Genomic DNA, 16,155 nt, shown 5'->3' with positions numbered 1-16,155 from the left:
ATATTTTCATTTAGGTGCTAATACCCAGTGGTTCATCTTAGGTGTTTTTCACCTTGCCATCAGATATTCATAAAGGACACAGAATCACTTAATAAATTACTTCACTGTTTAAACCTATATATAGACACAGCTCTACACGAAATCACAGCTTTCACAGTATAGAGTTTTGTGTCTATTTACAAATTACACTGTGTTTTGGAGGCAGAGATTTTGCTTTACTTTTTACTTTGGTTTACTTTACAGTTTGCTTTCTGAAATTAGATGGTTATTGAATATGTCAGCGTGGTGTGGTTTTCTTTGGTTCTTGATTATATGCTGCCCAGATTTAATGGTGAGATCATTTGCTAATTGTGATGAATCCTGTAGATTTTAGCAGATTCTGATACCTCCTTGATGCTCAGTCTGAATCATCCGCTTGCTCCTGTGAGACTTCTGGCCATTAATCACTTGAAAAATGTCATGAAAACACCAGAGGTTTGTGTCAAATGGCTTTCATTTTTGATGTTTTTATCCTTGTGATGAACAGTGTAATTTGGGAGTAAGAAATTAAAGTTAACACATAGAATCAATATTGTTTAATTATAGAGGTAAACCTAATAAAGCAGATGCGAGTTCATTGGACAAAGATTTAGGACCATACATACTGGAAGCCACCATTTTTAACCTGTATATGTCCTAGCTGGTAAAGAATCCACCTGCAATGTGGGAGACCTGGGTTCGATCCCTGGGTTGGGAAGTTCCTCTGGAGAAGGGAAAGGCTACCCACTTCACTATTCTGGCCTGGATAATTCTATAGACTGTATAATCCATGGAGTCGCAAAGAATCGGACACAACTGAGCGACTTTCACTTTTTCATGTCCTAGTAACAACTTGTTATCAGTATGTTTCCACATTGCAGATGATTAGGTTAGCTTTAATTGAGAGTTTTTCAACCTGGGATTAGGGATGAATTTATAGAAGGTCACAAATTATCTTGAGTTTTCAGTTTTGAAATTTGAATTTGACAGTTTTACTTAACATGAACATATTTGAGGATATCAGAATGATAGCTTTTGGAACCCTGTTCAGTTTTGGTACCTGCCGGTCTCATTTGTGTTTAAAATTTTGGTGACTCCAAATAGTAAGTACAGAAGCTGACATAATTTGTAAATAAAGCTTTTATGCCAAAATAATATTTTACAAAGACTTTGCAGTGATTCGACTAGAGTGGTATTTTCCGAACTTTAGTCATTCAGCCACATTTTTTTGCTGTATTAACTTACAACTGACGTTATTTTTTAGCTTCTTTTAGATGGACTCACTGTTTTTTCACATAGTCTTGTTTGTTTTCTTAAAATATGGTGGATTTGGGGCTTCCTTGGTGGCTCAGTGGTAAAGAATCTGCTTGCCATAAAGGAGACTTGGGTTTGATCCCTGGATTGTGAAGGTCGCCTGGGGAAGGAAATGGCAACCCACTTCTGTATTCTTGCCTGGGAAATCCCTTGGACAGAGGAGCCTTGTGGGCTGCAGTCCATGGGGTCACAAAGGAGTCTGACATGATTCAGTGACTAAGCTACAACAATAGTTGATTTAAGTATTATATTTCTTTTTTTAACTATTTTGTTTTGGGGTATAACTGATTAACCAACAATGTTGTAATAGTTTTAGGTACAGTATTACATTTCATGTGAACAGCTTAGTAATTCAGTATTTTTATAGGTTATGCTTCATACAAAGTAAATATAAAATATTGACTATATTCCCTGTGCTATGAATTGATTCCTTGTAACTTACTGAATTTATACCTGGTAGACTTGTACTTCTTTATCCTCTTCATCTGTTTCACATAGCTTTTGCATCTTGAGTTTGAAGTGCTAATTGTATGTATATTTTATTATAGTTAGTACAGTTGGAAATAAGAATGTTCATCTATGTAATATCTAAAATCACCTCATGCTCTACCACTTGCATATTTGGGGAATTTTTGGACTAGAGAAAAACAGTAGGAGAAATTCATTTCTTCATAGCACATACCAGTGTAAACAGGCTGAACTCTAAACTTGTGTTGTGGCCATAAAACCAGATTCATATTGCACATAGAATTTAATTTCAGCCAATCATAATTTTTCCTACTTGGAACCAGTCTGTTGGTCCATGTACAGTTCTGACTGTTGCTTCTTGACCTGCATACAGGTTTCTCAAAAGGCAGGTCAGGTGGTCTGGCATTCCCATCTCTTTCAGAATTTTCCAGTTTATTGTGATCCACACAGTCAAAGGCTTTGGAATCAAGATTTCTGGGAGAAATATCAATAACCTCAGATATGCAGATGACACCACCCTTATGATAGGCAGAAAGTGAAGAGGAACTCAAAAGCCTCTTGATGAAAGTGAAAGAGGACAGTGAAAAGGTTGGTTTGAAGCTCAACATTCAGAAAACAAAGATCATGGCATCTGGTCCCATCACTTCATGGGAAATAGCTGGAAAGACAGTGGAAACAGTGTCAGACTTTATTTTTGGGGGCTCCAAAATCACTGCAGATGCTGATTGCAGCCATGAAATTAAAAGACGCTTACTCCTTGGAAGGAAAGTTATGACCAACCTAGATAGTATTTTAAAAAGTAGAGACATTACTTTGCCGACAAAGGTCCGTCTAGTCAAGGCTGTGGTTTTTCCAGTGGTCATGTATGGATGTGAGAGTTGGACTGTGAAGAAAGCTGATTGCCGAAGAATTGATGGTTTTGAACTGTGGTGCTGGAGAAGACTCTTGAGAGTCCCTTGGACTGCAAGGAGATCCAACCAGTCCATTCTAAAGGAGATCAGTCCTGGGTGTTCATTGGAAGCACTGATGCTAAAGCTGAAACTGCAATACTTTGGCCACCTCATACAACGAGTTGACTCACTGGAAAAGACTGATGCTGGGAAGGATTGGAGGCAGGAGGAGAAGGGGATGACAGAGAATGAGATGGCTGGATGGCATCACCGACTCGATGGACATGAGTTTGAGTGAACTCTGGGAGTTGGTGATGGACAGGGAGGCCTGGCGTGCTGTGATGCATGGGGTCGCAAAGAGTCAGACATGACTGAGCGACTGAACTGAACTGAATCATAATTACTGCTTTAAATTTATTCGTGACTTTTTTTTTTTTTTTTTTTAGTTTTTTAGCTTTTGACTTACAATTTTATAAATATTTTGAAATGTTCTATTCTTTAAAGAGTTACTTTTTAAAATGGTTGATGTACTCATATTTGAAAAACACTGCTTTGCTTGATTCATTCCTGATCTGGTACAAATTATGTTTCTTTCGTAAATTGCTGGTAGATTTGTCTTACTGACTTGTTGGATAAGTAAACTCAGTGAGTACTGTTCTTTGTTGTAATAGGAAGATTTCAGTGAGTAGAATAAGAAAGGAGTTCCTGAAATCTCCTAATATTCTTGAAGTCATTCTCATCCTTCTTTTACTCTTAATCCAGTCCTACCCAGGATTTGTTAGTTTTTCAGTAAAGGGCAGTGTATACGTACGTTCAATGTACAGGCTTAAGTGCTGTAATTGCAGTTAATGTCTGTCTTCGCATGCATTGATTTCCTTTCACTCTCCATTAATGTCTGGACACAGGTTTTGTTTTCGAATTCCAGATTGAGCTGTTGGGCTACGTGTTAGCTTTTGAGGAAAATTTGACATTATACTTTGACTTAGTTTTGTGGATTTGAGGGATTTTACTTTTTCTCTCCCAACCTTCCCTTCTGATCTACATTTTTCTTCTATAGGATTATTTACCTTTTTTTTTTTTTTTTTTTACCACCTACAGGCAGAGCTATATTCATGGCATCACAAGAGGCAGGTCAGGTGGTCTGGCATTCCCATATTTTTGTTGTGAATGATTTTATGTTTTATTTTCTTTTGTAATTTAAAAGAAAGGGACTTTTTTTTGGCAGAGTGCATGTCATCATCCTTATAAAAACTTTGAAAATTAATGTGCTTAATTTTAACACTGCTGATGTCTAAGGCACTGTTTTAAGCATTGATATGTATTATTTGATCCTGTAGCAACCTTTTGAGGAACGTACTGTTATTAGCCCTGTGTTATAGATGAGAATAATGAGGCTTAGGAAAGTTATGTAACTTACTCAAGATCTCATAGCTTGTCCAGTGGTAGAGCTAGGATTTCAACCTAGACGTTCTGGTTCTGTAATCTCTGTGCTCCCATTTTAACAAAATAAAAATTGCATTTCAATTACACGTGTTATATTTTCAGTGGAAACTGGAAAAAGTTTGTGCCAAACAATTATCCATCTAAAAAGGACTTCTAGAGATTACCTGAAGTGAAGTGAAGTCGCTCAGTTGTGTCCGACTCTTTGTGACCCCATGGACTGTAGCCTACTAGGCTCCTCTGTCCCTGGGATTTTCCAGGCAAGAGTCCTAGAGTGGGTTGCAATTTCCTTCTCCAGAGGATCTTCCTGACCCAGGGATTGAACCCAGGTCTCCAGCACTGTAGGCAGACGCTTTACTGTCTGAGCCACCAGGGAAGTCCATGGTGGCTAGAGATTGCCTAGTTGAATGCAAATTCAATTCATGTCTGCTTAGTTTTGAATGTGCACCAGGGTCAGCAGAGACTGTGTTCCTTGACTGGAATTCTTTAATGCCTTTCACAAAACCATACTTCTTTCTAATTTAAAGTCTCAAGAGATTTTAGCAACAACTAATTTTTTCTCCCTATTGTTTAGGAGAGTATCGATGAATCTTTCATAAAAGAAGCTATTTTAACCCGATTAGATGATGACAGTATGGATGTTGTTTTGTCGGCTATAAGTGCTTTTGCGGTGAGTGACTTTGTTGTTCATTGACGTGCATGTTTTGCTTGTAAATACTTACTTACCTTTCTCACATGAATCACCTCTAGGCAGGAATATATTTGTAAATTATTTTTTTTGGGAATATGTTCTGTTGAGATCACAGACTTTTAATTGGGGAGAGCACATACGAGTAGTTAGATTACACAACTTTATATATCTGTAAGTTCTTTTAAAATGGAAAAGTGCTTTTTATTAATAGTAAATTCCTGAGGTTCGTGGGAAATTGGCTCCTGAGTGCCACTTCTGAGAAACTGCCCACATACAACTTTTAAATTATGTTGGGATTCTTGGGAGGTAAATTCTTTTTTTTGGGGGGTGGGGGGGGATAGATTCTTCATAATTCATCATTTTTTATAAGCACCATATTTGAAGCTAGTAAAAATTTACTCATGGGTATTTTTTTCTCTCTAGATTTTCAAACAGCACTTTAGTTCAGAAGTGACCGTTTCACATCTCCTGAATCTCTTTCGAAGAGCAGAACTTTCAAAAAATAGGGGATGGTAAGTATTTATATCTCCTCTTACAAATTAGTGAAATTCTTGTATTAAGTTCACTTTTATTTGGGTTTGTATGGATCATAATATTCTCTGTGTTTGAAATTTTTCTTAATAAAATGGAAAAAGAAATATAATGTGTGACATAATGCTAAGATCTGGGAAGTAGGATGGGAGGTGACCTTAATTTTTTACTTTATAATTTTGTGGGGTCTTTTTTTTTTTAATAAGAATAATATACTTTATAACTAAAAACAAATACAAATACATTAAATTAAAAATAGACTCAGAGGCACATGACACTTTTTATAATATTTGATGAGCTTTTATGATTTCATTTTTGGCACCTGAACTTTTTACATGGAAAACTGACTAAGCTCTTTAGAGAATGAGAGAGTATCTTATAAGTTTTTATTTCCTATGTAGTTGAACAGAGCATAATATCTGTTCAGATATTATTTTTTGAACTTAGGAGTGAATCTTGGATTTCTAGTGGAGTTGAGACATAGTATACTGTGATCTGTGTTTTGTGTTCTAATTAACGATCTCTCAAAAAAAAAATGGGCTTACCCTGTGGCTCAGCTGGTAAAGAATCCGCCTGCCCTGTGGGAGACCTGGGTTCAATCCCTGGGTTGGGAAGATTCCCAGAAGGGAAGGGCTACCCACTCCAGTATTCTGGCCTGGAGAATTCTAGGGACTAAGTCCATGGGGTCGCAAAGAGTCGGACACAACTGAGTGATTTTCACTTTCAAAAAAAAAATGATTTGACAGAATTGATTTAAAATTCATGTCCTAAATAACCCCATGGTTTATAAGCATGGAATATAAGTGATGTCTTGATAGTTTCTTAGAAATGCATTTGGTACCAGGATAGTGTCAGTTGAGCTGGGAAAGTATAATGATGAGTTTTTGCTGAACTGAAGTCTCTAATGTGTCTCAACCAAATGTGTTTATGTTTCTTCTAGGTACGAGGTACTTGAGATTGCAGCAGACATACTGATGAAAGAGGAAATACTGGGTGAAAATGATCAGTTGTCGAATCAGGTGGTGGTGCATCTGTTGCCATTTATGGTCATCAACAGTGACGATATGGAATCTGCTGAGATGAAAATGGCTGTTTATTTATCAAAATCAGGAATTTGCTCTTTGCATCCTTTATTAAGAGGCTGGAAAGAAGGTAAGAGATGAAGTTGGTTTTCAGAAAAAGTGAACAAGTGACACTTTAAAGAAAGAAGATAATGATAATTAAAAATGGACAGTGATTGTTATTTGAAATTGTTTATGTTACATGCCAGCAAGATTTTTAAAAACTTTTGCTAATATGAAAAGTATACTTTGAAAAGGAAGCTGACCCACTGATGAATTCTAAATTGTATGAAAAGAAAAATAAAAAACAAACCTTCACAGGTAGATTGTAAAACTTTTGCCTAAATTCCTTACTCTGCATTCAAGTGAATGTTGGTGACATAAGAGCCCCTGGTGTTTGATTCTTATACATTTTTTTTTTAATCAGCTCTTGAAAATGTGATTAAAAGCACAAAGTCAGAAGAACTAATTGGTGTAGCAAATCAGAAGATGATTGAGTTGCTGGCTGACAATATAAATTCAGGGAATCCCTGTTCAATGTTAAAGATGGTAGGTACACTATTGAAGTTCACACCCTGAGTTTCCTTCTCAGAATCTTTCTGGATTCTCAGTGGTAACTTTACTAGGTTCTTCTTTTATTTAAAATCACCGTTCCATTCTTGAGTACTTTGTTTTATTTTAAAAAATATATAGTGTTATTTAGTGTATCTTGCAGATTGTTTGAAATCCTTAACATTTTGGAAAATTTATTTCATCATGGTTGTTTATTGGACCAGTAGGAATATAATGTATACTTTTTAACCTTTTTTTGTCTCATTTAAAATATTAAAGTCATGTTTTTCTTAAAAGAACAAAATATAACCTGAAAGAGGAGAAATTTTCTTTTGCCTTAGTAAATAAACCTTATGTTTATTATGTTCATTATAATTTCTCAAATTATTTTTATAATTACTCAGAAGTCAATGCTTATTACTTTTTTAAGGTTTTATATTTATCATCTCTGAATATAGAACAAATGATACCTAGATAGGCAGAGGTTGAAAAAATTGTTTTTATGCAAACCGAGAGCCACCATTAATGGAGTTTGTTTATTTTTCAAGGTGGAGGATTTAATAGGTGTTGGAGAGAAGGAATCCTTTAGCTTGAAGCAAAAAGTGACTTTTCATGTAGTCATGGCTGTGCTTGTCTCCTGCTGTTCATCTTTGAAAGACACTCACTTTCCATTTGCAACAAGAGTCTTCAGTTTGTTGCAGAAAAAAATAAAGAAGCTTGAAAGTGTCATTACTACAGTGGTAAGTAAGGAATGCAGAGTCTCTGGAGAGTCCAATGTTGAGACCACTTTGCCTGTCAGTCACAGTAGAACTGAGAATTGGAGGCTGAGATGCTGAGTCTTTGGATTCTAGGAGTAGAATATGACGTGGCCTTTTGTAGTAGTAGGTAATGGATTAGACGCTCTCTTCCTTTTGCAAGAAACGTAATTGAGTAGTGGGATTCCAGGTTTGTGGTGTTTATGTCTGATAATTGACTCTACTCTGTGTTATCTCTACTGGGCCATTTTCCAAGTTATACTTAACTACATCTAGTGATAAGGAATTCACTAGATACATTACTGCTTGAATAATATTGTTTTGTTCTGTTGTTTACTAAGATCTTTTGTAGTATTTTTATTTGGATTTTGCAATCATATTATTATCTTTGACAGTCTTAACATACTGATATTTTTACCTACTACCACACCTTGAGGTTACAGATTTTTTTCTTTTAATATCTGCCATAAATAGCGTCTTATAGTAGTGTCATTTTTATTTTTTGGGTTCCTTGTTGTAGGAGTTGCTCAACAAATCTTGTGTTTTTCACATTCACTTATACCCTTAGGATTTTATAAGTTCTATCACAGCCATTATGGCTAAATTTTTGTAAACTTTAAAGAAATGAATCTTCATATTTTAAAAAAAGTGGCCCTGGTGGTCTTGTGGCTAGGACTCTGCGCTTTCATTGCTTGGACCCAGGTTCAATCTCTGATTGGGGAGTTAAGATCCAGTTAAGATCCCACAGGCCATGAGGCTCAGCCAAAAAGAAAAATTAAAAAATGAAAAGTAGTTCAGATGAGCCCTTCTTAACTTCTTTCTTTATTTTTTTGAGTGCATGGTGACCTGGACTCTATTTGTTTTCAGTGGTAAAGTTTGGACAAATTGAACATTTTATTAATGGATAGATAACATGTTGTTTTATATCTGATACCCTTTCTGAAAGGTTTGAGCATCTTTGGCTGTTGTAGCACATTGAGCCAATGAAATCCACCACCAGGGCGGTTATCTTGAAAGTCTGACTTTGAGTTATTTTACTTCCAAGTTATTACTCTGCCCTTGCCTTGTGGAGTCTCATGTGTCATTTTCCTGCACCACTTCTCATGCTTCCTGTTGGCAGTTTAGTGTTGTTTAGAATCATCTGCAAATCTGGGGATTTGACCATGTATTATTCTTCAGATCAGCAGTAAAAGTGTGAAATGAGAAAAGTCTCTTCAGGGATCTCTTGGAAATTCAATTCCTTATCTTCTGTTTAAAAATATGCCTACCCTTTATTTGATAAAGCATAATTAACATGAATAACATTTGATTTAGGGATGGGTTTTAAGAAAACACAGATAAAATGAAGCCACGCTGAACTTATTTGTGTCTTGTGAATAGTGATGGTTGGACTTCTTAAAAAATCTGATTAAAACAACTAATCTCTCTACCCAAATACATGTATAGACAAAATTTTGAAAATTACACAATGGTACAGCCATTGCAGTCCATCCATGTTCAGGATGCCTTTGAATTAGTGCTGTTTTTGTTATGCTTTAACATTTCAGGAGATCTCCTCAGAATGGCATTTTGAGCTGATGTTGGACAGAGGGATACCATTGGAGCTGTGGGCACATTACGTAAAACAGCTCAAAACTGCCCAGCAGATTGCCGTGGAGGACTCAGTTTTACTCTTGTTTTCACTGAAAAATTTTATTCATACTCTAAAGGCTCCTAAATCTTTTCCTAAAGGTAGGACAAGCTATAAATCCCTTGAGTGTGATACTGTGGAAAACAGTGTTCTTTGTCTTGAATGAAAAATTCCCAGCAGTGTTTTCACGTAAGCTTACGCGCCATTTCCCGTTCTCTTCGCGTCCCCGTAGATGATACATGGTGGAATCCTGAACAGCTGCAGGAAGACAGCAGAGACTACCTGCGTCTGCTCATTGGGCTGTTTGAGATGGTTCTCAGTGGTGCTGATGCCGTTCACTTTCGGGTTCTGATGAAACTTTTCATAAAGGTACCAGGTCATCTTTTTCAGACATACTCTTCTCTTGAAGATATTATAGATGATTTCAGTTTTGGTTGTTTTTAATGAAAAAGAAAGCAGACCTTTAAACCGTGAAGTGCATGACGATGGAGCCAGGCTGGTAAAGCTGTGCTGAATCATGACAGCAGTCCATAGGTTGGACAGAGACTGCCGGCCTCCTAATGTATTAGTCCTGCTCAGGTGTTTAATAATCACAACAGCCCAATATATCTGGCTGACCAATGCCATTACCAAAGAGAAACTGTGGTTCAGAGAGGCAGTTTAGGATGTGCAGAGTCACTCAGTGGAGAGATTTCATCACAGCACCATGACCTCCATGCTGCCAGGCCCAGTGGTCGGTTCTTTTCCTGTCTTAACCTCTAAGCAGTGTTTGACACAGTTGACATGGGTCACTCTGCCCTTAAAGTACTTTCTCAGTGAGGTTTCCTAACATCGTTCTTGTCTGGGTTTTCTGCTTGGTGACCTCATCCTTTTCATTGTTTGAGCCCCATATTATAGAGAAGTCCTCTGAATACCACTGCCACTAAGTCCTCTAACTCGTCTACATCGTTCCCAATGGGTTAAAGTACCCAGAAGAGAAGAATTTTAAGTGACTAGACAAAGCAAAACATTACAGTAAATTGTTTTTTGTAATTGTACACTAGAGGAAAGATTTGGAACCAACTTATTTGAGTAAAGGGCTTCCCTGGTGGCTCAGATGGTAAAGAATCTGCCTGCAATGCGGGAGTCCCAGGTTTGATCCCTGGGTCGGAAAGATCCCGTGGAGGAGGGAATGGCTACCCCCTCCAGTCTTCTTGCCTGGAGAGTCCCGCGGACAGAGGAACCTGGCGGGCTACAGTCCATGGGGTAGCAAAGAATCAGACACGACTGAACAACTAACACTTTACATACTATTTGAGTAAAATTAACTTCACTATTTTTTTTTTAAGGTACATTTAGAAGATGTTTTTCAGTTATTCAAGTTCTTTTCTGTTTTATGGACCTATGGTTCTAGCCTTTCAAATCCACTCAGCTGCAGAGTGACAGCAGCGCTGCAGACGCAAGCTCTTTATGTGGGCTGTGCCCTGCTCTCTTCTCAGAAGGCACAGTGTAAACATCAGCTGGCATCTGCGTCTTCTCCAGGTACTGCAAGTAGCCTTGTCCTGTTCTGTCATGACCAGCTGGTGATGCTTTCTCTGTGTGAGATGTGTGAAGGTTGTGGTTTGGAGAATTTGTTTTTATTAGTGTGAGTGTACACTCTTTCTCTCTGTAGGGGTGTGTGTGTGCGCGTATTTGTGTATACGTAGACTGTTTGTGGTTACTTTTATATTGCTTTTAAGTTCTAAGTGTCAGTTGCAAAATCTTGCCAAAACAGATAACAAAAATGGTAGGTGATTAATTTTGGGTTTTTACTATCCAACTGTTCATTTTTTGAGTAGTAACAGGGCTGTCTAAGGAAATCAAACCATCTTAATACAATTCAGCATTTAACTGATTGATTATATAAAATTGGTCTCCATTCAGGCAGCCCTTCTGGATTTATCTCTTTTATCTGGTATAAAGTAATTTTCAGGTTGGGCACTCAGTAATGAAACAGCCAAAAATAAAACTTATGTTTTTTATAAGTGAAATTGTAAATTTTGCAAAACATGCAGAGTTTCATATAGTTCATGAATATGATTTTGAGAAGTGGATTGACTTATACAGTTATTGACAAATAAGAGGATCTGGCAGAATCAGACCCTATAGTGACTGAAGGTGAGAAAGTTGATAAGGGTGTTGGAATCATTTTAGTATGAGAGGAAGAAGAGTGGCCCGTGGAAAATTTGAACATGCTCTTGATTTTGTTTTCCCAAATCATTCTTTATAAGTGGTCAGTGAAAGCAAAGTGAATGATCCTACATTTTCCTTAGAACAATTTCTCAGTGTTTTTCTTTTATTAGCTCCTTGAAAGAGGACATAATTATGATTGTAATCAAAATTTTGTTGTTTGTGAGATAGATACAATTTTAAGTTTTACTTACAAAGTAAATCCCATGAATGTAATTCTTCTCCCACCACTTACTGTAAAATTGCAGTCCTCTTTTTAAATGGATTTACTTTTTTTTTTTTTTTAACTTATGTTTTGACTCTCTGGATCTTCATTGTTGCATGCAGGCTTTCTCAAATTGTGATGAGCAGGGGCTACCCTAGTTTCGACGCGTAGACTTCTCATTGTGGTGACTTTTCTTGCTGAGCACAGGCTCCAGGGTGTGCCAGCTTCAGGAGCTGTGGCACACAGGCTTAGTTACCTCCTGGCATGTGGAGTCTTCTCAGACCAGGGATCGAACCCATGTCCCCTGTATTGACAGGTGGGTTCTGGACCATCAGAAAGTCCTGGATTTACTTTTAAGAAGATGTATTTAGGTTTTTTGGATGTGACCTTCCTGCACATTTCTTAAACTTTTTCATTGAATACATTGTAAGCATATTTCTATATTAATATATATAATTATATATTTTTAAAATGTCTGCAGAGTATTTTATATGGAGATACACCGTATTTTATGAAAATAGTTACCCACTGTTAAACTTATGAGTTTTTTTTAAAAAGTTAGATTTTCTAGTTAGATATGAAATGTGCTATCCTTTAGCATCAAACGCAGTGGCTTCTGAGGGCCATGTCTCTTTGTAGGCAGCGCGACAAAGGACCTAACTTTTCCTGTGGTATTGCAGAAAGATGAACTCCCTTCATACTCCTGCTGCTTTGCTTTCTGTCACCTCCCCCTTCCTAAAGTACTTTTGCATTTATGCTCCCTAGACATGTCACAGGACTCTGTTAAAAACAGGAGAGGTGTGTTCTGTTCTGCTTGAAAGCTCAAGGACCACTAGCATCGCCTAGGCCCAGACAGAGGGCACTTACTCATTGCACCTGTCCTCAGACCACTCCACTGAGCAGACTGCTAAGTCACTTCAGTTGTGTCTGACTCTGTGCGACCCCAGAGACGGCAGCCCACCAGGCTCCTCTGTCCCTGGGATTCTCCAGGCAAGAACACTGGAGTGGGTTGCCATTTCCTTCTCCAAAGCATGGATGCATGCTAAGTCACTTCAGCTGGGTCCGACTCTGTGCGACCCTATGGACAGCAGCCTACCAGGCTCCTCTGTCCACAGGATTCTCCAGGCAAGAATACTGGAGTGGGGTGCCATTTCCTTCTCTGCAGTGAGCTTCTAGCCATATCTTATCCATAAGGAATCTTGGCTGGTGTTTGTTTTCATATAATTACAAAAAACATGATGTTGTTTAAAAGAAAAAGGATTTGCAATATTAAAACAGTATGGTATGAGTTAACTTTCTGTCAGTGGCTTGAGAATCTAACCATCATTTATTACTCTCTCTGAAAATGTATATTCCAGCTCAGGCTCACATAGAGCAAATGTTTGCTGAATGAATAAGCATTTAACATTTGTAAGCTGGAGGCTGCTGTTGGTTTGATATACTCTATCATTATAGTACTTTTATAAGTATAAAAGCAAAACTCAAGTATTTTTTCAACTTTTATGTAAAACAGTCTATTTTAAATCTAAGTAAAATTAGTTGAATGAAGTCACATAGATTTTTAAATGGAAAGACATTCCTAAAAGCAGATTGTTTAAATAACGTAGTTTTGACTTATCTTGGGTTTCAGTTTCTTACTTGAACATAGTAACCACAGTAGTTAGTGCTTTGAATTTGTTTTTGAATTTCAATTTTTCTGGAAGATCTGCCCCCACTAGACTGGAAATTTTAGCAAATAGATAACTGGGCCTGAAGCTGCCCTTTGTGTGAATTCAACTTTTCAGCTGTTCATTTCTGACTTTATTTTATAATTTTCTGGAGACCAGGAAAGCCTAACTTTTATATGACCTCAGAAAGGTATGAAACCTTGTCATACTGTTTCTTGGCATTCCAGAAGTGGTATATATAGAATGGATCATTTCTAGCAAGATAAAAATCACCAAAATTTGCCCCAGTAAATAGCATGGAATAAAGCATAAATAACTAACTACTATAAAAGGAATTTAGTTCTCTTTATCCCAGAGACTTCTCTTTCGAAAAACCCTGATTCAGTTGCTTTCACAGATTCATTTTACCCCAGATCCTTGAAGCCAGTTTATTTCAATGTTGTTGAGCTGGGCAGGGCATAGAATGAAGGAAAGCATCCAGATTTTGTTTAAAACCAGCACAACATGCTGACAGACTAAAGGCGATGGGTGCTTTAAATAATAATGCAACAATTCTAAATAAAATATTTGTTGGGTCCAGGAGCATTAGTTTAGAGAATAAACTTTTCCCCAGAGTTCATTCCAGCAGGACAAAATTGGTTCAAAACTAGGAGTTCTGTTATGTAATTGACTAGAGAAAACTCATAATCATGTCCAAAGATATAAAAAGGAATGAGATAAAAATCAGTAACTATTCCTAATTAAGTGACAGCAGAATAGGAGTAACATGATGAAAATACTTCTCAAATCAGAAGCTAGTATTTTTGCCACATAATTGGGGAAACAAAAACGTTCTTGTTAAATTCATCATTTTTATTGAACCTGGTTCTAGTTGGCAGAAATAGATGCCTTTCAAATACTAGTGAGATGTAGGAATGATGAAGCTGACATCCCAGATCTGTGGAGTTCTTAGGTTGAATATTAAGTAGGACATCCGGCTAGTCATTTGGAAATATTAAAGAAGTTTGACTCCAGCCTTATTCCTTAGACAAAAATGTCAGCTGAACTGAAGATTGCACATTAAAAAGAAAACTTAGCTTTAGTGTTAGAAGATGTGGAGTGCATATGGTCACTATCTAAATATAGAGGTAGATACTTTTTAAAGAGAGCACCTTTCTAAGCAACACATAAAGCTAGAAGAAAGATTCTTCTGTAAAGCTATAAAGTTTCCACGTCAAAAAGAATGTGAAAGCAAACATCAATTCAGGACAAAATATCTGCCAAGCCTGATGCACAAGCAGGTTATTTGCTCCGCACGCTCGCTCAGGGGTATCTGTACAGGGCGTTTGCTGCAGCGGTCTTAATGCCAAAGGACTAGAAGCAATCTGAACTTTTACTAGTAAGGTACTAGTTTTTAAAAATATAGACAGCACAATCAATCATTTGTGTACAGTTTTAAAAGGCTATTTAATCTAGATATGTGTGTATCAATACTGGTGTGGGAAACACTGCCAGTGTACACTGAGAAGTGATAGCAGCTGTGCAGAGTAGGACGTGTGTGCTCTGGTCTCATGTATTCTCAGACAGGCACACCAGTATACATCTAGCATTTCTCTAGGGTAGTGAACAAATGATTAAACAGTGGCTTCCAAGAGGGGGTTTGAGCTGGGAGGAAGACTTTCATCATGTGCCTCTTGGTACTGTTGCAGTTTTATACTGTTTCAGTGTTTTCAGTGGTTACTTAAACGTTCTTCCCTTTGCTTTTAGTGGTGATATCTCTACTCATTAATCTGGGTAGCCCCATAAAAGAAGTGCGCAGGGCTGCCATTCACTGTCTCCAGGCCCTCAGTGGAGTGGCATCCCAGTTTCATCTGGTCATAGATCACGTGGTTCCTAAAGCAGAGGAGATCACCTCAGACGCCACCTACGTTGTTCAGGTAAACTCAGTGGCAGAGAAGATGGAGTGTGTGCAGACCATTGTGGACATGTGAGCCATTCTCCCCTTCGTTGACATTCTGCTTTGCCCGGCATTTGATTGGCTAAGTCATTGAATTTAGAAATCGATATGTCAGTATCTGCACATCTTTGTCCCATAGTCTTAAAAAGGTAGCAATGTCATGTTGCATTTCTGCTGTCTTATCACTGGCTGAAAGACCAGTGTTGGTAGTAAGCTACCAGATAGGTAGTGACACCATTTCCTCTTCAGGTTTCAAGAGGAAATGAAAAATCGTGAGCTGTGTCGCATCATTTGGGAAAGCATCTTCCCTGAGTAGCACATGGAGCCCCACCCCTTTTTTTTTAAGCCAGTTTTCTTTTTTGTATCCTAGGACTTGGCAACTTTATTTGAGGAACTGCAGAGTGAAAAGAAGCTGAAATCTCACCAGAAGTTATCTGAAACTTTGAAAAACCTTCTTTATTGTGTATATAGTTGCCCATCTTATATTACAAAAGACTTGATGAAAGTACTTCAGGACATCAACAGTGAGGTACGTGTAATTTAAGTGGGCTATGTCCATTCCAGGTGATGTTAGTGAAGATTATTTTAACTAGTCACGTGTGTACAAGACTGCATGAGAGTTATATGCTCAGGCGGGAATACTTTCATATTAATGTGAGAGAGAGAAGAGCTGAGGTGGAGGGAAAAGATGCAGGGTACAAAAAACAAGCATTAGTGCATTTCTGTCCATTTTAAAATGTGTGTTATCCCTGTCTCATCATTGACTTCATGTTAAATGAATTTTAAAAT

General features: G+C 37.5%; 1 protein-coding gene across 1 annotated transcript in view; it reads left to right on the top strand.

Annotated features, from left to right (window-relative positions):
- The window catches only part of HEATR1 (HEAT repeat containing 1), a 50,001-nt gene that overhangs the window by 11,842 nt on the left and 22,004 nt on the right, over positions 1 to 16,155 (top strand). Inside the window, exons 12-22 of the mRNA XM_055425749.2 lie at positions 367 to 474; positions 4,705 to 4,800; positions 5,245 to 5,333; positions 6,293 to 6,504; positions 6,841 to 6,962; positions 7,514 to 7,705; positions 9,268 to 9,451; positions 9,583 to 9,719; positions 10,679 to 10,871; positions 15,177 to 15,346; positions 15,737 to 15,895. Of these exons, the coding sequence (XP_055281724.2) occupies positions 367 to 474; positions 4,705 to 4,800; positions 5,245 to 5,333; positions 6,293 to 6,504; positions 6,841 to 6,962; positions 7,514 to 7,705; positions 9,268 to 9,451; positions 9,583 to 9,719; positions 10,679 to 10,871; positions 15,177 to 15,346; positions 15,737 to 15,895 (1,662 nt within the window). The remainder of the gene's footprint in view (positions 1 to 366; positions 475 to 4,704; positions 4,801 to 5,244; positions 5,334 to 6,292; positions 6,505 to 6,840; positions 6,963 to 7,513; positions 7,706 to 9,267; positions 9,452 to 9,582; positions 9,720 to 10,678; positions 10,872 to 15,176; positions 15,347 to 15,736; positions 15,896 to 16,155) is intronic.

Source organism: Moschus berezovskii, chromosome 12 (genome assembly GCF_049115385.1).
Source record: "Moschus berezovskii isolate FMDL1 chromosome 12, NW_MosBer_1.0, whole genome shotgun sequence".
In the NCBI taxonomy this organism is placed as follows: Eukaryota; Metazoa; Chordata; class Mammalia; order Artiodactyla; family Moschidae; genus Moschus; species Moschus berezovskii.
Note: the sequence above shows the minus strand (reverse complement) of the source record. Positions and strands in the feature narration are given on the sequence as shown.